The sequence below is a fragment of the Denticeps clupeoides genome, chromosome 9 (genome assembly GCF_900700375.1).
Source record: "Denticeps clupeoides chromosome 9, fDenClu1.1, whole genome shotgun sequence".
In the NCBI taxonomy this organism is placed as follows: domain Eukaryota; kingdom Metazoa; phylum Chordata; class Actinopteri; order Clupeiformes; family Denticipitidae; genus Denticeps; species Denticeps clupeoides.
This window is the reverse complement of record NC_041715.1, coordinates 13,373,477-13,398,403: the sequence shown is the minus strand read 5'-3', so window position 1 is coordinate 13,398,403 and position 24,927 is coordinate 13,373,477. Positions and strand designations below refer to the sequence as shown.

At 46.1% G+C, this 24,927-nt stretch overlaps 1 protein-coding gene across 3 annotated transcripts in view; it reads left to right on the top strand.

Annotated features, from left to right (window-relative positions):
• hdac4 (histone deacetylase 4) overlaps positions 1–24,927 on the top strand; it is a 140,464-nt gene that overhangs the window by 44,234 nt on the left and 71,303 nt on the right. For 2 of the 3 annotated variants that reach the window (XM_028990486.1, XM_028990487.1), the window contains exon 3: positions 10,105–10,176. In XM_028990486.1, coding sequence (XP_028846319.1) covers positions 10,105–10,176 — 72 coding nt within the window. Of the gene's footprint in view, positions 1–7,336; positions 7,545–10,104; positions 10,177–24,927 lie in introns of those variants that run through there. The other variant, XM_028990488.1, reaches the window with a different exon arrangement.

The following is a 24,927-nucleotide window of genomic DNA, read 5'->3' as shown; positions in this document are numbered from 1 at the left end:
GTACATTTGCTCAGTGGCACCTCAGCGGTTTGGGATTAGAACTGGCAACTTTCTGATTGGTTCTGCTTCCTTACCGCAAGGCCAACCAGAGACTGGTGGCAAAATACTATAAAATCCTGAATTGAACTCAATGCATTTACATTTATGGCTTTTATGAGACGCCCTTATCCAGAGCGACAATCAGTAGTTACAGGGACAGTCCCCCCTGGAGACACTCAGGGTTAAGTGTAGCCACTCAGGGACACACTGGTAGTAGTAAGTGGGGTTTGAACCTGTGACTTTGTGGTCTTCTGGTAAATAGGGTAGTTCCATACCCATTAGGCTACTACCATCCTATGCAGGAAAATTGGATCAGTGGAGGTGACAAGTGCTTGTCACATTTCACATTTACAGCATTTATCAGACACCCTTATCCAGAGCGACTTACAACCAGTAGTTACAGGGACAGTTCCCCCCCCTGGAGACACTCAGGGGTACGTGTCTTGCTGAGGGACTCAATGGTAGTAAGTGGGATTTGAACCTGTGTCTTCTGGGTCACAGGCTAGTGTGTTACCCGCTAGGCTACTACCACCCATCTCCTGCTTGTCTGTATCTGACGATGAAACCTTTAAATCCTGACGGGAGTGGTGTTTCGTATGATCCTCGGAGAAGTGGCATGGTAATATTAATAAGTGTTTGGGGGAAATGAATATGACGTTGCTGCTTTGTTTTTATTTGGCTCAGCTCCTCAGAAACGGCCAAAAACTCTGTTGCCGGAGCATTAAGTACGTTTTGGCTGGGTTTCGTCCTGCCTCACCACTTTTGCCTCAACTGCTTAGTCCCCTTCATCATAAGATGCTCTCCAGGGGTTAATACGTTGATTCATTGTATTCAAAAGTATAATTCAATATTCATATAGTTCTGTTGGTTTACTTATTGTCTGTGGAGCGGTCTGCCTGGGAAGATTATGATATTTTTAGAGATTCTCTGCGACTGCAGTGACCGCAATACCCACAAAAGCAAATAGTGTCATCAAATTATTGTTCCATAGTTTTCTAGTTTGAGGTGTCTGAAAAAAAACTGGAATGGAGGTCTCATCAAACGAGACCTGAAAGGGGTTAAATGCTTCAAAATGGATAGATTTTCTTTGATTCCATTCCATGCTTTGTAGACCAGTGAATGAGGCATAAGTCATTACCAGGTACATCAGATACATTTAGAATATCTCAAGCTCAAAGCTTGAAATGGATCTGACTGTATACATAGAAAAAATTCTCCATGTAATTACGCCCCCACATTCAGATCCAGGCCTCTTGTTTGGCTGATACTGGCCTAAGATGAGTTTGGCCCTCTGAGGGTTTGTTAAATTTATTTTCACAAGCTGCCAGAAAAAAAAAAAAAAATCCAAAACCACCCGTTTTGTCTTAATGAGACTCACTTAGCCTCTAATCAAATGGGTTTTGTCCCTGAAGAGTGGACCAGAGAGGGATGAACCGGCCAACAACTGCACGGCGGCCCGAGCGCTCGAGTGCTGCCCGCCGCGGCGCCGATGGCCACCCTGGCCGTGCCGAGTGGACCGGGGAAAGAACCACCTCCACCACGGCTCCTGCCTCGCTCTCAGCCGTTGCGTAACCCGAGTGCGGTTTTGAAGGAGTGTGCATTTTCAGGAGCAATCGCTCCCCATCGAAGTGAGAGGAGGGGGTGGAGTGGATGGTGTTAATGCGGCTGTGCTGTGCTGCTAATGGCTGCCATTAGATAGTCGCGCTCGCTCTTTTCCTTCTGCAGCGCCGTTCTGTTCGCTCTAGAGCCCGTGTTCGGGTTTGGACAGGGTGCGGTTGGGTGCGGTTCTGCTCCCTGCTCTGCCCAGAGGTGGTGGCCCAGTCCTGTCATGCACCCCCAAGTGGTTCCTCTCCGGGGGGGGTCCCCCGGTTCTTAAATTTCGTTGTGATCTATTCCACTCCTTTCTTTCCCCCGTTTCTCCCTTCATCTGCCGCAGAATGGCGCCGTCCTCAGACCCCCGTCGTGGTGCTGAGTGGGGATTGGTGGAAGGGGAATGGGGCTCAGGTGTTTGTGCAGCTTTGTAGCACTCTCTCTCTCTCTCTCTCTCTCTCTCTCTCTCTCTCTCTCTCACAAGCACACTCTCATGTAAATACTGTCCCTCCCTCTGTCTTGCCCTCCACCATGTTCCTTCTCTTATCTGCTTGTGGTATCTGTAGAACAGATGCTAAGTAGTTGTGAACACAGCCAAAACCCAAATGAGTGGCTGTAGCACTGGGCTACTAAAAGCGGCTCAAGGGCTTTGTCAGTGTGTGTGTGTGTGTGTTACATTTGATATTGTAGTGGAGACCAAATGTCCTCATCAGAAATAGTGAAGTTTTGTGGACGTGCGTACTTTATTGGTCCATTAGATTTAGGGCCCTGGTGCTGTTTATGTTGTAGCGCATCATGAATATTTAAGAAATTTTGGCCAGGAGGAGCTGCCTAACCCGCCAGCCTTTTTGTTTGTGTGTAACTGTCAACCAGGTTATTTTTATTTTATTTTTCCATCACTATATGTGTACTGTGATGATAACTGAGTAGCTGAAGAAACTAAATATGGGGCTAACAATCTAAGGCTTACTTTTCCGATGGGGATGAATTTCAATAACGTTTTAGAAAAGAAGTTTCAAATGGGAGGAGCAAGATTCTGGACTATTTTAACCCTCTCCTGTCAATGTCTCTTTACTACTAATTTACCTTGCTCTCATGGGCAACAGTGGACATCGCATCTCAGGACCAGGGCCACTTAAGATCCAACATGCAGATAGATAATCAGTGCATTCATTGAGAGGATTCTGATTTGTGCACTTGTGAGTGTGACGTTATTGAACACCCCCATGTCCTATATGGCCCCTGGGTTAGACGTGGACATCAGTATTGGCTTGCAAGCGTGTATATCTCCTGCTTGATAGATCTGTAGTCCCCAGCAGCATGGCTGGAGTCTCCCGGAAGGACAACCACGGGGCCAGACATGGTGACGTGCTCCAGACTGCGCCGGAATGGAAATGGCTTCCGTCCCAGAACAGCTGCTCCACGCAGACTGCTTGCCAGTTTTTGGGAGCAGTCCTGGGAATTGTCTAGATGTGTCTTGCACTGTCTTGCAGTTCCAGTTGTGAGACAGGTGGGAGGGGCGGCAGGTGTGAATGGAAGTAGGTGTGTGTGTGTGTGTGTGTGTGTGTACGTTTTGAGCTGTCACTGAGTGGACGCTGCTAGCAGGTGGTCCCCTCCCTCCTCCTCACTTCCTGCCAGTCGCCCGTCTCCTGCCAGCGTTGGCCACTTGGCAAACAGAGGCTCGCTCTGCCATGTGGCGACTCCGCAGCCGTGGTGGGCACCGGGAAACGCCGCTTTGTCCCTCGTCTGGACATGCTGTTCGTCTGGCTGTGCCGCCCGCTCCGAAGCGCATGGTTGGGTCTTGAGCACTGATTTTCCTGCTGGCACATCCATCATTCTTCTCCAGAAAAGCACTTGCGTTCCGAAAGCACATGTTGTTGTTTATAAGTACATCATAATGAACGTTTAGTCTGCAATTACGGCCAGGCCTGTGTGGATCCGCCCCCTGGGGCAACGTTCGCTCGATCAATACCTTTTTTTTTTTTTTTATTCTATTTTAATGATTTTAATGTATGTATGTTATCAGATTGCTGAGTTAGGAGATTGGATTTGACATGACTCACTTTACGGTCTGAACGGAGGAGAGGCCCTCGTGTGGCCTGTCCACTTACTGTCCATTAGCAGCATGGCTGGCGGCTTGGCGTGTGGCTGGAGAGCTAATGCAGCCGTCCGACGGTCACGTTTTAGCCCCCCTTTCATCGCCCGTCTGGCCTGCAACGTGTATGGAGGCCCGCTGCCCAGCGCGCTCCACCACCTTCCAGGCAGCCGGGTCAAGGTGACCTCAGAGGGACCCGGCAGCAGCAGCAGCAGCCGGCAGCTGCTATTTTTAGGCGGGCCGTCTCGGCCGGGTACCGACCTTCATTCTCTCCGCGTTCCTAGCGCGTTCCTGGGCCTGCTGTGCCAGCTCCTCAAGCGAAGGCGCCTGTCTGGCCTCATTTGCGCCCGACCGAGGTTCTCATCTCTTATAATGAGCCTGGCAGGACTCTCGTTTTTGTGACGGGCGATTGGCTCTTTTCCACCTGTGTTATGTTACCTTACAAAGAACTGTACCAACATTGCAGCGCCTTTTCTCTCTTCCTATCGGTCGTCTCCATCCCAAGTCATCTTCGGCCCTGTAATCTTGATGAGCTTTGCTCGGGTTCAGTGGCTGGCATCCCAAGGCTAGAGGGGGCTATTTTTACGGCTCCACGAGAACAGGAGCAAGGTAGGCCTGTTCTGTGTGTGTGTGTGTGTGTGTGTGTGGTGTGTGTGTGTGTGTGTGTGTGTGTGTATGTGGAGTTGGGCAGCAAAGGCGTCATGGTGGGAGGCTACCGGAGGCTGAAGAAACCCTGTTTTTGGCCTGCAAGCTTTCTCGGTTGCTTGGAGATGGTGAGTGTCTGCAGGCCCCGGGTCACCTCTTTTGCTGTAGAGGTCGGGGTCGGAGACAGTTCTCGCGCAGTAATGAAAGCAGGACTTCAGGCCAATTCTCACAAAATATCAGCCTCTCCCTCAGGTCCCTTCCTCTCGCTTTCTCTTGAGCCCACAGCCCTCGTGTCGGGATCCACATCCGTGAGGATCTTGACCAGAATGTCTCAGCATGGCGGTCTTTCCTAACCCGATCATGTCCTGTGAGCCCTTTCCCTGGCTAAAGGCTCTCTGTGCGAAGACCTCAGACATGCTCTGTGCTTCCTGCCATTAGCCTTATATTCACTTGAGTTATATGGAATAACCACGGCACTACATGCCCCCCTGGCTCCTCTCACTCAGCAAGTGCAGGTCATGGTCTTGGTTCTTTATCCCCAAACATGGTGGTTAGCAACTGCTACCTTTTGGGAGCAGCATATAACTCTATGGTGGTGTTTTCTGTGTAAGCTGCTTAAGATATAAATATTGATTTTTATTTTTTTTTTATATTCCGACATTTAAGTTCTGAGTTATTTTGTTTTGGCTGAATTATTAATGGAATTTGATCCACACAGATTGTACACAGCATCTTGTATACCAGCGCTGTTTTTACATTTTCAGTGAACTGTAGAATTATGTAATACGTACAGTATCACAAAATATTCTGATATAATCGTATCATGAGATCCTTGCCAATACACACATAGTACATCTCTGCGATTTATGTGCAAAGTAAGGTAACTAATTAGGTGAAGTTTTAGCTGTGTAGACTAGTAGAGGTGCAACCGTTCTTCAAATCGATGGTTCCAATGAAGTAGGTGTGTGTGATGTTTCTCATCTGAGGACCTCAATTATTACAAAATCATACATGCTGATAGATTATCTGTGCTTTAATACAGATAGTCTCATGAGTTACCAGTTAGGCCACCACTGCCACTAAATAACGTGGACATGAAAGTGCATATCAGACCATTTCAGAAGTATTTTAGTTGCCGAAGCAGAATGATTTTGTGTTTTTACTTGTGTTTTATAGTTGTGAGTCTTATTGCATTGGTAATGTAATGAGAGCAACTTGCATCTGTAAGGACAACAATGGGTTGGAAATTTGTGTGCGTGAGACACCTCATGACATATTTAACTTATTGTAAATTTTGTGGTATATATATTTTCTTATATATATATTTTCTTTAATGCCCGTTGCATTTACCTGTGCATTGTGAATTGCGTTCGATGGTGAAACCAGAGTCCCACTTGCAGTCGAGGGGTAACCTGCATTTTCAGATGAACGGCGAAGAGGGATGGAGGGGGTGGTGGTTTTCTAACCCTGATCCTGACACTCAGACAGACGGCCTCTCTTGGTCCAGCCTGTCAGGCTCTGGTGTCAGCTTTCTGCCATCTGCCGCCCGGCCGTCTGGACTCCTCTCTCTCACTCGCAATGTTGCACACGCTATCACAAACACACACTCACATGTTCACACTCTCACTACTGCTTATGTTTATTTTCACTCTAATGTATGCAGCAGCATCTGATGCCTTGCTAAAAATGGGGCTGTATGTGTGAATTACTTTTATTAATTATTATTAAAGTTGAATTTTGAAACTTCCCAATTGTTTTGAGAAGTTTCTTTCATTTTTCTTCTTAAATTTATTTTTTTTGTCATCAATGCAGGGCACAGAGATATCAGTGTGTGACACCATGGGAGATTGTGTGTGTGTGTGTGTGTGTGTGTGTGTGTGCATGGCTCTTAGGGTCTGTTCTATGAGGAACAGGATCCCAAGCAGGGCAGCAGATGGGTACCAGTCCCTCCTCAGCACCAGGCTCTGGTCTGTGGGCCTTGTCCCTCACAACGCACATCATTAACAAAGCGCCTACACAAAATATTCATAGTTAAATGCCCAACCCTTCCTCAGGTTAACTGACACACACACACACACACACACACACACACACACACACACACACACGCCCCCATACGCAGCGGCAGTGGTGGAGAGGGGTGGCAGCGGCTGTGGGTGCTGTTTAATGATGCAGGCTGCATCTCCAGCTCTGTGGGCTAATTAAAATGCCATTATGGTACAGGCATCGGGGCCGTATGGTCCAGGGAGGTTTCCAAAAATAGACTGGCAAGCGAAATACGTGGCAAACGTGCAACGGATGCACAAGTAGCTTAAGGAGGTGGAAGCCTGGCCTTTTTTTTTTTTTTTTTCTTGAAATCGCTTTTCTTTTCATGTCTCGTCCCGCATGTCTCTTTCTTCTGTCATTTCCTGCGGTTCTGGGCGACTCGGGAGCCTCTCGTTAGTTGGGATTCCGTCAGGAGAAGGGTGGGGTAGTATGGGGGGGGCGACGGGTTGCTTATAAATGTTTCATTCCCCTGCGCACAATCATGTATTAATCATGGCTCCAGTCTGGAGGGGCTGAAAATAGCGGCGCGAAACCCAGAAAAACAAAAGCCTCTCGCCTCCTGAGCGTCTGCCGCCGCCGCCGCCGCCTTCTCCCCCCCTCCCTTCTCGCTTCCTCTCTCATTCACCCATCCCATGCGCTCCTCTCACTAACGTCCCCTGAACTTGCACCGTCTGCTCTGTTCAACACCAGGAGCATCTTCTGCTGGGATCTGATGATGCCAGGTCATCAGAGGACCATGATGAGAGGAGCGTGTTTTGATCTGGTCTGAGTATAACTTTTATCTGCTACGCCGCGTGTTCGGACATGACCAGGTGAGGCCGGCGCGGTGATAAGGAAAGTTTGGTGTGTGTGTGTGTTGCTCGGGATATCTACAGCCAGAGAGGCAGCGGCTATGGCCTGTGCCCGCCCTCCCGGGGCGAATATTTATCCCTCTGTCTCTCACCCACCCAGGCCTGCGTTGTTAGTGTTTGCACGGGAGATAGGAGGAGCCGAGTGTTTTCTCACGTACGTTCCAGTTTCTCTCCCCTCCCTCTGATCACGGTAATATTAATTATATTTTGGGTCACCTTTTGACCTCTGCTGGCTGCGTGCTGGAGCTGCTAATGATCTGTGGAGGCCAGACGCCGGTGTAAGTGTGGGCAGAATCGTACCCTGTCATTGCATTGCAGCTGCATCGTGTGTGTGTGTGTGTGTGTGTGTGTGTGTGTATGTCTGCCTGCTGTGCTTGTGGCAATCGCAGAGAATCCGTCTGTACAATAAAATATTTATACGCGGTCCAACATAACAATGAGATACTGACTGTTCTACAATAGTTTATACTTTGTATTACCGTTCTCCATGATGCACTCATGATATAAGCACGACTGAATAAAGAAAAGTTTAAAAAAAATTAAGAAGCAGAATTTTATTCTATTAACTCGCCAAGCATGGGGCCAGTTTACTAGTGTAAAGTGGGGCATTCTCAGAGCTTACATAACCAGGTAAGAACTGCTGGCTAGCTGCATGTGCATCTTGATGAAGAGAATGTCGCCTTGTATATGTGTAGTTGGATTTGATCACCCAGAACTTTTATCTTTTATCAACAGTTTAAAATGGGATGAGCCTGATTGACAGCACTTACACTTACATGCTACTTCTCATCCTAAATGATTTTAACCCGCATCCCTCAATATATCACATTCGAAAGCATCAACATTGTCTTTATTTGACCTTTTCGTAGGGAGCCATCCCCACACATAATGGCAATTCCGCAGTTTTTCAGTTTTTAACCCACGCACACACATGCACAGACGCACACATTCATCAGGGCTCGGCCATCTTTCACCAGGGGGTGATTATGAGCTTCATGATGTGATGTTGCTCACTCATAATATACTCACAGATGATTCATCCCATATACTGATTATGCTGATCACAGTACTAATAATCACTAATGACCCTTGTGCAGTAAGTGGCAACTTTGGTGAAATCAGAATTTCTGCCGAAGCCCTTTAGAACCCGGTAGCTGTCGTGTAGCTATAAGACGGGCGGTTCTTCCAGCCTTGACCGCCGCTAAACTGCCCCACTCCCTCCCGCCAAGGCTGTCACTGGCAGCGCCTCAGCCAGAGGAGGGAGATGGGGCAGGATTTGGGAGAGTGTGTCTGTCCCGGCCACCCTTCTCCCCGGAGATGCTTTCTGGAATGTGGATGTAGTCTGTCAGCCTCTCGCTCGCTCTCTCTCTCTGTGTCTTTTAAAGCTCTCTCGGCCTTCATCCCTCGCTCAGTCTCTCCGCAGACAGATGGGCTCGCGTTTTAGCAGCCCTCATATCTCATTTCTGCCAGGGCAGCTTGTGATTCAGTGCGTGTCTCGTTTGTGTGGGTGTGTGCGGCGCTCGGGTCAGTGTGTCAGTAGCCTCGCTAGTCTCCCTCCCAAGCTGCCGCTTTAAAACCTACTCAAATTAGTTTATTAGAGAAATGAGAGGTGTTTGTCACTTTTTTTTTTTACATTTACTGTGTGTACATTTTTTCAATGGCAGCCACTTCGTGTCCATTATTAGTAGAAAATGCCTGGTCCCTGGTCCCTCCATCTCTGAAGGTAAAAGGAAAACATTCATCTAGACTCTTCTCCGTCTTGGCCCCTCGGTGGTGGAAGGAACTTCCCCTCGAGGTCAGAACAGCTCAGTCACTGAGCACCTTCAAACGACAGCTCAAGACCTTCCTCTTTAAAGAATATTTAGATTAAATTGTAATTTTCTTGTTGTCGAACTTTGTGTACAGAATCTACAACAGAGTGAATAAAATAGATGTATTCATAGTTGGGGTCCTAGTAAACCGGAATTTATCTCTTCATCGATGGTAACTTGAAAGCAAGTTGTAAGTCGCTCTGGATAAGGGCATCTGCCAAATGCCGTAAATGTAAATGTAGAAAATCTCACCAAATAGGGATGGGATTGAGAACCACTTCTGTGGATATAACTCTCCTTTTATCATCTGTTTTGTATATTAAGCCTCAACTTTTTATTAAATGATTTAGTAGTAGCAGCCTCAAATGTATATATATATATATATTTTAATTTGTGTACATATATACTGTTTTTTTGCTTGCTGATGAATATTAGAATGTCAATTCATATGTGATCAGCAGTTTATTGAATGTTATATTTTACATACACTAGTCCACCATATGAGAGAAATTCATGTAAATACTGGTTTTTGACAATACTTTTATGTTTTCTGTGTGTGAGAGAGACAGAGAGACCAATAAAAATAAATAAATATGACATTTTGTTGAAGTTACAGAATTATAACAGATCTATAACTAATATTGACACCATTTCCAAGAAGTCATGTTTGTTTAACACTGTGCACTGTGTGATCCTCCCTCCTAGCTGATATATATCATTTTTTCCTTTGGTGCATGTTGTCTATTTTACTCTTTATCTCGTCCTCACCCTCCCTCTCCTCCATTCCCGCACTCCCCACGCTGAGCCAATTACAGAGGAGTCATAACGTGAGCGGCGAACATAGGCGTTTGGTTGCAGCATGCGTGTGCGCTCGTGCATGCGTGGGGCTGCATTCAGCAGCATGAGCGTGTGTGCCACGCTGGTGCCGGGCCACAGGTGCTAAACGCCGCGCCGGTGCCACCGCCACGACCACCACTCGCCGATGCTGAGTCTAAGTTCTCTCTCTCTCTCTCTCTCGCTCCTGCAGATGGACCTCTCTCCAGAAAAGAGCGGCCGCTGGAGCTCCTCAAGCAGTCCGGCCTCAACCACATTCCCACTGGTAGGAGCTGATTTATTCACCCCGATCTCTCTGTCTCGTTTCACGTTACATCGTACCCTTCTCTTCTCGACGTTTTTGCTCTTGCTTTGTGTGGCTGTGTTTTTGTTGACTTTGCCCCTGGTTGGCTGTGTGCTGGATGTGTGTTTCTCCAGGTCACACCAGTGGAGGGGTATCTGACCCCTGTCTGAATGAATCTGCTGTTTTGTGGAATTGGAAAAAGAAGTGGAAAGCCACTGGTGTGGTAGCGAACACACACACACACACACACACACACACACACACACACACACACACACACACACACACACACACACACAACACACTGGAAACTAGTAGTTAGAGTTTGAGGCCGAGCGCGGTGCCGAGGCACCGACTGACCACAGCTCCACTTTGCTCGGTTCCTGTGGTTTTCCTCTGGTCAGAGCGACAGGAGACCATGACCGACCGCAGCGTCTCCCTGGCCATTCTGTCCCCTTCGCCACCGGTCCCGCCTTCCCTGTTCCGGCAACGTGTTTAGCCAGCAGAGCCAGGTTGTGTTTCGCCGGTGGCGCTAGACTGGCCTGGTTGCGGATGAGGCCGGTCGTGAGGGTGGAGGGGTTCGGCGGCACGCTCCCCCGCCCCCTACCCCCCAGCCACCTAGCGGAGCAGGAAACAGATGGGCCTGGGAGCAGCTTTTTTGGCTGGGCTGCCTCGCCGCCTGGAGACCAGGACACTGCCAAGGGCTCCTCCTTCTCCACACACCACACCCCTCACCACTAAATTAGTATTGATTGGAAACATACTCTCCGAGCAGAGCCCTCATTTTACTGTGTGTGTGTGTGTGTGTGTGTGGTGTCTTGTATTCCTACTTTGCAATAGTTGCAAATGGAGGAAACCCTGATGGTTCATGATAAATTAGGGCATTGAATGATTTACTTTCGCTTAATAAAGTTAGATTTGGAAAGTTATTTATTTATCTATTTGTTTATTGGTTTATGTGTGTGTTTTGCTGCTTGTCTGGGATTGGCTACCGTGAACACAGTAAACGTAAGGCTTTTAATGGCTTTGTGCATCCGTACATCCCGTCTGTCGTTGTTTACATTCGCATATGCGTTCTTACATAATTTAGCGTGTGTGTGCTCGACTAGTAATCTGCTCCGTAGTTATATAAAACTGGGCGCGGTGAGCCGTGTGTTCCGGCGCACGGGCGGTACGGCGTCTGCGTAGGGCACTTAATTAATTTCTCCGCCCGGCGTGGTTGGTAACGGCGAGTGCCACAGGGCTGGGCGTTTCTGTCCCTGGGATTCAGGTGCTTTAGAGGGGTAGTGGCGAAGTGTCGGAACCGCAGGAGCCCCGGCGGACGTCTCTCAGCCGCTTTCTACCGTTAACGATTCCCTTTCTCTCTCACTCTAACTCTCGGCGCCTTCTCCCTCCATCACTCTCTTCCAGGACAGAATAATGCAGAGTTTGCATAATTCACAGTTTTGCCAGTGCTCACTCAAAGCTAATATCACTTGCTATACTTGGCCTGTGGTATACTTTATTTATGAAGCTGAGGGTGGTGTCTGTCTGTGTGTGAGAGAGAGAGAGAGAGATTCTGGCTATGTGAGTTAATCGAATAAATCACATGCTCAGTCCACACTGTACTTCAGTATAAATATAGAAAATATGAAGAATGAATATGCATTCATCCTGTTCAGTATCCAGTATCTGTCTAGTAACATCCTTAATCTGAACATCATTGCATTAAAATGAAATATAGGGTGGTAGTGGCCTAGTGGGTAACACACTCGCCTATGAACCAGAAAACCCAGGTTCAAGTCCCGCTTACTACCATTGTGTCCCTGAGCAAGACACTTAATCCTAAGTTGCTCCAGGGGGGACTGTCCCTGTAACTCCAGGGGGAGACTGTCCCTGTAACTACTGGTTGTAAGTCGCTCTGGATAAGGGCGTCTGATAAATGCTGTAAATGTAAATGTAAATGGAACAGCCTTTTAGTGTGTAATTTATGGGCCCAGGGTCATCCAGTACACGTTGGACTAACCACAACCAAATGATCAAATTTATGGGACACGTCTGTTAGAAAATCCCTTCCATGCTGGCCCTGGTTACAATACAGTGTTTTTTTGTTTTAAATCTTCATTTTTGGTTGCATCTTCTACCAGTGTTCGTGCCATCAGATGAGTGCGAACCGAACTCCGACTGTTTTTCTGCACGTTGGACCAAACCAAAGCGTTCAACACCAGCGCTCAGTCGACTGCACATTCGGATGCATAAAACTTTTCAATTTCTGCCAATCCTAACGAGGGTTAAGTAGCGACGAGTATTAAACAGTCAAGCGAAACGCAAATCAAACGCAGCGACAACGTGCAGTGTGGTGTTCAGAGGGCGTTCATTTCACACGAGACATTACTTTCTTCTATGAAAAAGAAATTGAGCGATGATCTGCATAACCATATTTCATATAGCAGGGCAGACAGATTCATCCAGTCAGATCTGAGGACCCCGAATGTTGGCAGCTTTATAAATATTGTTCTTTACTGGCATGCTGAGGAATTAACCAACTCTTAATCTGGTGTTTTTTTTTTTATACGGTGGTGTTTTATTATACATATGTACACACGCGCATGAATACGTACCGCAGTCTCTCTTCTGAGCTCCAAACGCATGCAAATTCCAAAAAATGAACTTAATCTGTTTTCCATGCTGCCGTACGTGGACAAGTGGTGTAATCCACTGGCATTTGCTTTGGGCGCTCACGCCACTCATTTTACATGTGTGTTCATGGTGTGTGGCCGTGTGTGTGTGTGCGTGTGTAATTCACCTCTTCACCAGAGAGTTGTAAACGCCCCCCGCTCGCGCCCGTGTAGCTGCTGTTTGTTTGTTGGGTGCATGCGTGCGTGTGGGGAGAGAGTTGAATATGGAGATGAGCTTTTGTCTGCCTGTTAAACGCCCACGTAGCGCCGCCTGAAAAGCAGGCCTGCTCGGAATAAACATGGAAATGCGCTCGCACCTGCTCCCCGCTGCATAGTTTGCAGCTAAGCACAATGTTTTTTGATTGTGAAACGCTTAACAGCGGAATTAAAGCTCCTTCTTGTGTTCCCTGCCCCCTCCAAACCGTAATTGCGGCGGGCGGGCGGCAGCAGCAGCAGCGTTTGGCAGCGCTGGAGAGAAGTGCTGGTGCGAGAGCGGTAGATGAGCGCTAATGAAGCGGCTGGGCTTGTGGAGTTGATAAAGACAGATTTGTATGCATATTAACTAGCCTGAGTAAGACCTTCTCTCCATTCATACATGGGGGTGGAGTGAGAAATGGAGCCGTTAGCGCCGAGGAGACTGAACTGTGCGCTGCCCACCAGTCTGTGTGTGTCTGTGTGTGTGTCTGTGTGTGTGTTATAAAGTCATGTGTATTCGTTCCCCGAGGTCTTTGGATACCCTCTTTCTATTCTGGTTCCTTCTGTTCTTTTTTCTTTCTATCATGCGTCTTTTAGCTTTCTCTCCATGCCCACCCACTCATTCTGCAGGTTCACGCCTTCACTGCCAAGTGAAAAGGAGGCGCTGCTCTCAGGAACGTGCCCTTCCACTGCGACTGTACAGGGCTGGGCATGTTCAGGCCCTGTAACCGTTAGCGGGGCGGAGAGAGGCTCCGAGACTCACTTCATCACTGCACTGCCTCTTTATTTAGCTCGCTGAATAATAGATGAGGTCTTAAGTGCTAAGGAAAAAGAGAGAGAATACGAGATCTCTGTGGGGTGGGGGGTTCATACCGGGGCTGCATGCCAATAAAACCTTCATTATCATTTCAAAACTCCGCCGTATTTGAACTGGATCAAACTCATTCCCCTGTCTCTTTCTTCTTTTTTTTTTTCTTCTCTGTTCTGCTTCCGATCCGGTTGTTTTCCGGGGTAACAGAACACACCGCTCCAGCCCTCCCTCATCTGACACGCACAGACATGCCGACACATCTTTTATGTATGCTTCCCAGGAACACTCCCAACTTAAGCTCTGTTCACGTGTGTGCACAAAGGAGATGGGTGTGGAATAATCATCATCATCATCCTCATCATTATTATTATTTTTATGTTGATTGCTCTGCCTGGACCTGCATCGCGTTTGTAGATGAGGCCCTTATAGAAACATGCAGGTCCCTGGACACAGTTTGGAGTTGAGGGATTGACCGCACTGTAGCCTCAGCAGCAGAACAATCACCCAGGCAAAAAAAAAGAAAAGAAAAGTTCTTTCGGAGGTGAAGGTAATGAAGTACGTGTGTCAGGAGGCTTTTGCTTAAATGAAAGGTTCATTTTCCTCACACTCCTCACTATACATGCGTAATCATGTGAGATTGTACGCTATCGCCACGATTCTGTTGTACCTTATTGGGGGTTGTTAATGTATTACAAGACAGTTGTCTATAATTTGATCTCAATATTTTTATAAATGAAGAGGAAGTAGAACTTGAAACAATAGACATCGTATATCCATATCCATACGTACAGTTTCACCTCAATCATTCTCAGAAAAACTCAATTATTGGTGAAGGTTTCAGCGGCCTTTTCTCCCACATTCAACGGTGTTTGGAATTAACGCTATGGTTGCATCCCAAGGTCACAGTGCATGATGCACAGTTTAAAGGTGTAATGTGTGGGATTTTGTTATTTCTATCAAATAGGTTATTTTTTTTAATTATACATAGTGTTCATCATGATAATTCAATATTATGATCCATTCAAATCACAATCAATGGCGAAAGAGCAGTTTGTCTTAATTTGACCCTCTGACAGAATTTAAACTTGAAATTGAAATGCATACGTGAACTATTTTGCATCAATGCAGTGCAAAACATAATAGTGTTGTAGGAGTAACTAATCTCACTGATGCGTCGTGATTCATCGAGATATCCAATTGAATCGTAATCGAATCGTGAGACAAGTCAAAGTTCAGACTTCTACCGTTTACCTGCACACACTCCTGTCCCGTTTAAAACCCATGTCCACATGAGCAGGACAAATACTTCATATTTGGTCACTAATTGGCAGTAATATTCTCAACAGGACCCTTGGAAAGTTTATAGGAGTGTACCGTAGTCGTGGTTGGATTGTTCACGTTTGTACTTGAAGGTGCACATTTATGCCTCTGGCAGGTTTCATGTGCTATGGGTGGGACTTCTCTCATGACCTTTTCACGCATTAGCCTCCAGTATTATGTTCTGCCACCTGGTGAAAGGGCTGAACAGTGACCGGGCAGTGTGTCATTCTTTCATTGCACCTTTCACCTTTTTTAGAATGCGGTGTCTCCTGCTCGTCCTCAGAAAAATTTAATTTTAATATAAAACATAAAGATTTGTGTGTCCTCATGAACAAATTAAATAGTCATTTTTAGGATTACGCATTATAGAATTTATGCTTAGTTACATCAGTCCCTCTAAAGGTTTGTATTTATGTACAGTATCAGCAGAAAGAAGTGATTCATGTGTAATGGGCCCTGACTGGAATGGACTGGCGCCCCTGCCATGCCGGAGGAGGGGCTGTGGGCTGTAGGGAGAGTCTTCCTGGACGAGCCATGAAGGGTCACCTTGCCCCGCAGCGGGTGACGCTCACAGCCAGACCCGCACCGGTCCCGCTTCCTTAGCGTAGCGTGGGAGTGTGTGCGTACGGCGAGAGGCGGTGAACCCTTCTCTCTCCCTCTCTCCGGCTGGCGGGGCTCCAGTTGGACTGAAGCGCGGTCGGTACAGTCCAGCAGGCTCTTCCTCACGGGTAACCGGAAGCTTCCGAGCTCCTGACCCAGCGCAGACTTTTACGCAGCTAATGCCCTGTTAATGCAGCACCCCGCCCTTCCATGCCGTTGTAACCCAGAGCCCTTCTGAAATGAAGGCGGCAGCCTTCATCACACTGTGGAACCAAATGCCTGCCCCCGTGCACTTTGAACGTCATTCCAGTTGGGTGGTGGAACTGTTGAAGTGTGTCAAAATGATGGAAGATTCCTGTCACTGTGTAATAAATGTAAACTTTTTCGACTGCTTAATAGCTGTTTAATAAACTGTTTAATAATAGGCTTGCAAAATTTCTGTATTCATAGATTTGGTGACGCTTTGTAGACTTAAAAAGAACAATGTTTAAAAAAGGAGAAGTTTGAATTTAAGGTGGATTGTGACGTGGCACATTTTTACTGTACATGCACGTCTCCGGTGCCAGTCTTTGCAGATGGCTCCTACTCCGGCCGCTGAAAGCACAGCCTCTCTCCCCCCACCTGGCAACCCTCGCCAACCTGCCGTGCCAAGCCGAGCGGACGTAAGCTGTGAGACAGCTGCCTCGGTTCTGTTCTGGGGTGCTGCCGTTTGAGGGATGCGGGTTGAGTTTCAGACAGATCTTGGCCGGGCGGTGACCTGGTGATGAGGCCTGCAGTGTTTATCCATACACCCCTCCATCACTTTTACTGCCCATCCTTAACTGTGTCTGTGCCGGAGCCGCAGATGGAGTGGGTGTCATGGTGATTCCCATATCAACCAAACTGATAAGAAAAGTAAACAGAACACAACCCAGTAACAAATTGGCTCCGAGCGCTACTTGGAATGTGTCTTCTGTGTTGGTTTCCAACAGGTTCTCTTTTGTCAACAGGCGTGAGTTGAGAATAAGTTGTGGCCATATTGGTTCTTCAGCTCTGGACCTCAAATTCGAACCAAGGCCTCCCCAGATGTTCCACACCTGATTAAAGGACAGTTGGGAAGTCAGCAGTACCAGGACATTCAGGACATTTTTATGTTTTGCGGCATTTATCAGAGCGCCTTACAGTCAGTAGTTACAGGGACAGTCCCCACCAGGAGACAGTCAGGTTTAAGTGTCTTGCTCAGGGACACAATGATAGTAAATGGGGTTTGAACCTGTGGTTTTTGTGGCCTTCTGGTTTATAAGCAAGTGTCTAACCCACTAGGCTACGCCATCCTCACACCCATGAGTTGAATAAATCCTGATCTAAGAGGACGGGTGACTCAAAACGTGCCAGCAAGATCCCTTCTTTCTGGAATTTTCCATTTTTTTTGGCCCTGTTCATTTCCCTGCCTCACACGTGCGAACTTTTTCCCCTTCCCTGGTCTCTCTGGACCCTTGGGTCTGTGCAGAAAGAGCCACACCCTTTTGCTGTCTCCATCGGACATAGTGAACTGAAACAATGCAGTCTCCTCTCTGGCTCTGCTCTCCTGTTTCTTCAGTAGGTAATGTGAGTGCTTTGACTGGAGTAATCCCTGAGTAGAGTCACGCGGATCAAGTGCTCCGTGGGCGCCACGCGGGGTTCTGTGAGAAGCGCCGTTTCGGAATGTTTTTCTCGCAGCGTGCGCGGAGGGGTTTTGAAGTCGTGACAGGAAGAACGCCACGCCGGAGGTCTGAACGGCATCTTCTCATGTTTAGCAGTTTGGCTCTCTCTGCGACGGGATGAGGTTTCAAACATGCACACATCCCCTGCTTGCTTTATTTACGACTGGACTCCTTGCCCGCAACTTTCTTTGTCTCTTCTTGCATCTACGATTCTTTCCAATGATTTGATTGACAGATTCATTGATAGGCTTGTCTGAGCAATGTGAGAGGAGGAACCCAGTCATCCCTGAAAGTCTTCAGATGATTGCTGCGGCTCCATTGTGCCCTCAAGACTAAACCAGTGAGCGCATTTGTTCTAAATGCTCTGACTTTATACACATAGTACCTTTCATGCAAATTGCAATATAAGATGTTCTACAAAAACAGAAAACAACTGAAACGTATTGTACACCATCAGATACAAAAAGTTAGTATAAAAATGTTTTTGTTTTTCAGTTTTTGTATTCAGGGTTTCTGTAAAAATAGCTTGAAAACTATTTGTGATGAAAGCAATTTTTAATTTGTGACCTTCGTTTATTATATTGCCCCATTGTGGTCTCCAAAAGCTCTTATTCTTCTCTTCAATAACAAGACTTCCAATTGAATAAGCTAGAAGCTTTCCCCACACATATTCATGTAAATGTTGATTAGATTTTAGACAAAAAAAATTGGTAAAAAAAAAAATTACTGATAAATAATAGTAGCTGAGTTAATAAGAGTGGGCCTTGAACCTATAAGCTCTGCTGCTACAAATATGACTACTGCGACGCTCTACTTATTGGAAGCCCGGCATCATCTCTCTGAACTGCAACGATTTCAAAATGCCGCTGGAACAATTCTAATTGGAGAAGGAAGGTCTGCACACATCACGCCGATTCTGTCCTCACTGCATTATTGGTAAAACTTCACATAGACTAAAATTCTTTTATTAACAATATAGACTGGACCCTGATGACCTGATTGACTTGTTAACAGAGTTCTGAATTACGCTCACAAGACTTCAGGCTCTAACTAGTACCGAGAATTAACAGTTTCTCAGCTACAGAGCTCCCCTGCTTTGGAACAGCCTTCCTGATAATGTTCAGAACTCAGATACAGTGTCAATATTCAAGTCCAGGCTAAGACGCATCTTTTTAGCCAAACATTCCATAAGTTAAAACTCACAACAACTAGATGCTCATCTCACCTAAGCTGGCCCCACCGGGGCCATTGTACTCAACATGTACACAAGCATCTACCATAACCACTCAGTCCCATCCATCCAAGTCGAATCTGTCTGTCTCTGAGTTCCTCTAGATCCTGGTTTCTGGTAATGAGCTTCTGACAAGACTAATGTAAATGTACCAGAGGGTCACCACAGCCACCAACACCGTAACAGTTCCAGGGATATAGACCTGTAGCATTAAAATGGACATTTTTCTTTCTTGGATTAATCATTACCAGCCCTGCACTGACACCAACTGCAGGCTCACTCTTCCTGGAAAGGGTGTCCATCTCTGTATCACTCCTTCACAAGGGTTCTTCTTTTTCTTGTCTCCTAGAGTTTTTTTTTTTCCTTGTGCAGTAGGTCAGGTGTGGGGGGTGTCAATTGCAGGCTCTGTCAAATCCCCATTGAGAAATACTGTAAATGATTTTGGACTGTATACAAAATAAATGATGTTTATGGGATTATAATTTTTTGATGACCCTTTGGATTTATGGACCTGTATGGTTTTTATGTGTGCTCCATCAAACCTAGTAACATGGGTGCCTCAGATTGGCTTAGTCTTCCCAGTGCAATAAACATAATGACCAGAGGAGCAGGTCTATCAGACCAGAAGGCATCAAAGCAGATGCCTTATAAATAGCTCTGTAACAGCAAACAGCACAACAACCCACACTGGACCTCATTAAAACACACTGAGACTCAGGCATTTTTCATAAATAATCTTAATTTCACACATACAAAACAGTCAACATGACCACCTGGCCTTTGGCTAGAATCAAGGCCAGCTCAGACCGAGATCTTAGGTCTGTTAGGTCCAGACGTGTTTCCAGACCCAGACTGTTTCCACTAGGCTGGGCAATGGCGTAACCTACTTAAACTATTCTCAGCGGTGCATTTTTTAGTCTAGGGGTAATATCATGTTTGAGCTGCAGACCGGGGCAGAGAGATTCCTTTTATTTCGCTTTGAATTTTGCATGCATTCTGTCTGCTTTTGAGCCCAGCAACAAGGGAGGTGGAATGGTGGCATGTGGTGGAACTCAGGTATAAGAGGACATTGTTATGATAATGGTCGATGCCAGTTGGTTGTGTCTTTAGATTCAGTTTCCTTTACCTGAGTGGGTTCTTCAGATCAAGCCAGTCAAGGATCCTCTTTTTACCTCTGGGTCTGAAGCCAACCAGAATCTATAACTGTTCAATTGACCGTCAAATCTGAAAATACCTCCATGACTCTGGTTTGGCCTTCATTTTGAAGTAAGATGTGATGTCCCAGTATTTTGAATGTGTTCAGTTTTTCCTGAAACCATTGCCTAAAGGTTCACTGATGGTTCCCAAAATCCAATCAGGACCACAGGTGATTAACTTCACCCCATAAACATGGCAGTTAAGTCAGTTAATAAATATCCATTGTCTATCAGAAGTGAAGTTTAACCCTACAGTGTAAACTCCACCACTACATTTGAGTTTATCCCTGACTGCAGTTCAAATGAGCCAGGCTTGTTCTGAAGTTGGTGGTTTGGTACTTGTTAGTGTAAGATGGGATGTCGCAGGGCCATGGCGTTTCTGCGCTTTTCTTTTGCGTGGAGGTTCAACACCTCCGTTTTCCATGTCTTTCTCGAATGGCATTGCAGCATTTGGCGGCGCTCCCCCGAGCCAAAGGTGCGAGGCGCCGGCCGTCGGGACCGCCTGCTCTCTTTGTCTTCCCCAGACGGGAGACACCGGGGGTGTGACGTCAGTAACAACAAATTCTGATTGGTTTGTGACAACTTCCTGGGTGTCAAATGTATAAGGGAATGTTGACTTGTGGTTGGGGGACTTCCATTTTCTTTTCCATTGGGAGCTGAGGGAAATTTTCCCATCAGTACCTGAGTCTTTCCTATTTTACCTATTTTTCCCATGTCTTTTCTCTCTCTTTCTCTCCCTTTACTCTTTCTTTTCATTTTGGTTCATTTTTTACTTACAATATTCACATGTAACTGCAATAATAATCTGGTGTTAATAAATTAGAAACTGTTCATCCTTTTAATCTCTGTTGTGCCATGCCTCTTTCTACCAGGTAACATAAAGTTGGAGTGGTTTGAATACAGTGCTTTTGTGTGTAGAGAGAGTTTTTTTTACTCTATTCTCCCCAGTTTTACAGTAGGCCCAGGTTCAAGGCTGGGTGGTTACATTACTGCAATATTAAACATTGTGATGCTATTTATTTATTTGTCTCTATCTATCTAGTCAGTTACTGTAGGGAAAATGTTCTAGGCATCAAGGGGTTAACAACATAGTTGTATACCCCATCATAAACACTTATCGATCTAAAACTCAGTGCAGACTTAGACAATGTAAGGAGTTTACAGTAAGCAGCCTATCCTCACATCTCGCTGCTGTTTGCATGGCACCACTGTCATTTGGGCCTCTTAATGTGAAAGGCCTATTTTGGCCTCCTTTTAAAAGCCATACCGGGATCTGTATGTACTTACTGACTGCATTATTAATGAAGTTTACTTGGAGGGTCCAGCGTTTGCTGGGTGGGAACTCTCGGACGATGCAGCGTCTCGGCCAGAGCCTGACCACCTCGCGGTTTGAAGGGGTCCGAGAGGAGAGCATCTTCACCATCCATCCCAAACCACCAAAGCCGGCAGGGGGAACCTGCATCAGCATTTCTGGTCAGGTGTCCGTTAGCGGCTTGAGCTAATGCTTGCAAGGGAGGCCAGTGCCCTGACCCCTTGGGCTTTTAGCGTAAAGCTAGCACTGCTAATGCAATCCTGCCTCTCTCACAGCCAAAAGTCACTCGTGCTTCGGAGACGAGCCGGAGGGAGTCAATAAAAACGAACGAGTCAAGTGCCAGGTCTCTCCATCCCTCACGGCAGCCAGCTAGCATTCAGAAACGAGCCGCCATTGATGCTTTAACATCCAAAAGCGAGACAACAAAAAGCGTAGTGTCTGGGTCATAGAGCTCACAAGTGAATTTCTGTGTTCATATTTGTGTGTGTGTGTGTTACTATTATTATTATTATTATTTTTAGTCAACGGCAAGGAATTTTGGCAGTCACATCCAAATATTCCGAATGCTTGCTACACCGCGTATGAATGGGCTATCATTTATCACACAAATACATATGATGCACATAGTCATAGTCAAGTCCTCCATTCCGTTGGATCACTCGTCTTAAGCTGTTGGTGTCTTTGCTCAACAGCTCACAGTCTGTGATTAGCCTGACACCGACAATAATGGGCAGTGTGCACACTTCAGTAATGAGACATTGTTTCTCGAAAATGGTAATGGCTGTCAGATGCATGGGTGTCACTGACTGGCTGTTTTTACACAATGGCTGAAACAAATGTTACTAGAATAATTTGAACGGCGCTAATGCCAAACTGCTCTTCATGTGCGAGGATCGTCAGATGTCTCCTTTTCCCCCGTGGAAATGGGTTTTCTTTACCCCTATGCATATGGATGATATGAATAATGATGTGTTTGTAGACTTTTGTGAAGTTTTTATTTCGGATCAGAGGAAATGTGGTGATTTTGCAGCTAAATATGTGCTACAGTCAAGTTTTAAACCACTAAATAAGAATGTCTTCTTTGGAACGGTTGAATCTCAGTGTATATATTTTCTGTGTGAAGTTTTGCAAGATCCTGAAGTAGCCATGGCCACCTCATTACACTATTGTTTAATAAGTCTGTATTATGTGTTATGCATTATAAATGTTGGTGGCCCTGTCTTGCTTTCTGCTTCCACCTCTCTGCCATGGCATGTTTTATTGTGATGAAACGGCTGTCTGTCCGACTAAATCTCTTAGGTGAGAGCTACAGGGAAAAGGGGGGTTATAGCTGGAGAAAAATGGGAAGAGAAAGGCGAGCTGTGCGGAGTATTATAAATAACATAAATCAATAATTGAATGATACAGTATTTCACATATTCAGAGCGGGGCCGGCATGTCCTGAGGGAACCGAGGAAAGCGGCGTTTGTAAGTCTCCTTTTTGCGGAGACATCCAGCCAGAATTGTCTTTTTCTTACAGCGTGCAAGGCTTCTTGTTTAAATCCCCTAACAGACATTATTTATTTATCCCGCCTCTCATCTGTTTGGCTGGCCACAGATTTCTCTATTCAGACTTGATCATTACGGGGAATGTATTATTTACCAGGCTGGCATGATGGAGAGAATGGGCTGTGGCAGGTGTGTATCCATTGCGTGTACACACACACACAAACACACATACACACACAGCTCATGCATTTTCAATGTAATTTTCCCATATTTCTTATTAGGTCTTTCAATCTGTCAAAGTTAAACAAAGTAGTCACATATTACGATGAATTAATCATGATTAATTATTCAGACTATAGCTTGTTGTAATGCAAATTTGAGACTATGACAGATATAAGCATAGGAAAGATGCTCTGGTGGGGAGATGATTGAGGGCAAATTATTTTTTATCATATATAAATAATCAGCAGCCTGTGGAACTTTCCTACTTGCTCATGGGATTGGGGAAAGCAATGGAATATGACTTCCTTGGATGCCCAGTGGGTGAAGCGGCCCTGTTTTGCATGAGCTGTGCCCCAGTGGGGGCTGATAAAGTGTGTGTGTGTTTCCACATGAAACATTCCCGAGCTCCACTCACCTGAATGCAGGGGATCTGCATTCCTGACCTGCAGATCTATTTTTGCTCTTATCTGTTGTATCTGGGAGCAGCAGAAGGCAGCGTTGGCGTCAGAGCTGCCCTCTGAGTGTCATTTAGTTGCCAATTTTTGGTGCCCAATGACTTACTTTTCAAAGTGAATTGTTTTGACTATTCTATAATTTTTATACTAATCATTACAGGCCACAAAGGTCATTCTGCAGCTTTGAAAAAATTAGAAAAATGCAGGATTTTTTTTTTAAATTTCAAGATAAGCTTTGTTTAATCAGGTACATGTTTGCTTGTGTTAAGCCAGACCACATCTATGCAGGAACATCCCATTAAACAAGACTGATAAATATAATTTCATTTTTCGGTTTAAGCATATCAATGTCAAAATGTGAGGCATTTTGAAATGCACATACATGGAAAATATTTCAGAAATTCTCACTGTGGCTTAAGGGGGTTGAAATGAGTGTTTTGTGTGTGTGGGAAACCTTTTCTGTGCATATGTGCACTTGCTGTAATCGCGATCCTTTAATTTGTCTGTCATCAGCAGGGATCCTGGTTAGTCTTGAGTCGGGGGAGTCCACGTGTCTCCCGACATGATCTCCCTGAGTTCCATAGTGCTTTTCATACGATGGGCGGGGGTGGCGGTGGCCTAACTCCCCCGGCCATGAATCTGCCTGCTGCCGGCGTTTGATGTTGCAACATGAGCGCTGAATGGAGTTCCTGGGAACGGGCGCTGAGCTCTATCTTCCTCCCGGCCCGAGGAACCAACCCAGTCTGGAATTCCACGTCCTTCACGTGATGGGCTGTTCCATAACACGGTCTAACGCTGTGAAATAATTTACCGAGCCCAACTGAACTGATCCGGGCGGCCTTGGGAGGGCGGTTGGGTTCCATACTGCTTGAGCTTTGTCATTGTTTACATTTGGGAATCGCAGATGGTAGTGCCGTAATACAATCCTTCCCCAAATATATTCCTGCCGAGCAACCGCGGGGTTTTTTGTTTCTGCTTTCATTTGCTGCTCTTGGGCCGTGAAAGGGATCCTCGCGGATACCCGCGCCAGGGCGAGTACTATTTGTTGCTCGTCGGCCTTATCGATACGCGCTGGGTTATTGATTAGCATTGTGTAAATGCTCCATTGATCCGCCGCTTTGTTAACTGCTGGCTCTGCCGGCACGCCTCTCACCCTTTCCTCCCCTGTCATTCAGCACGGTGTCTGAGACCACCACCCACAACCACCTGTTGGTCCCCACCCACTCCCACCACCACCATCCAGCAAGGTAAACAAAGCTCTCAACTGAAGAGATAATAGCTCCTCCCCTCTTCCGAGTCTCAGGAACAGAGCTGTATCTTGGCGACAAAGGAAACTCCCGAGAAATGAGTGGAGAATATAAAGGGATTTGACCTTCAGAGCCTACAGTTTCTGCAGTTCTGTAATCGACGTAGCTTGTGGCTAGCATTCGCTAATGTGAGATCATGCATGTCTTCCGAATTTTACAGAAATGAACAGGTAGAAACAAAAACAACCTATTTCATGCTTTATGTATGCTTTAATAAACAAAGTTTAAAATGAGAAAAGTAATATGCATTCTGTACG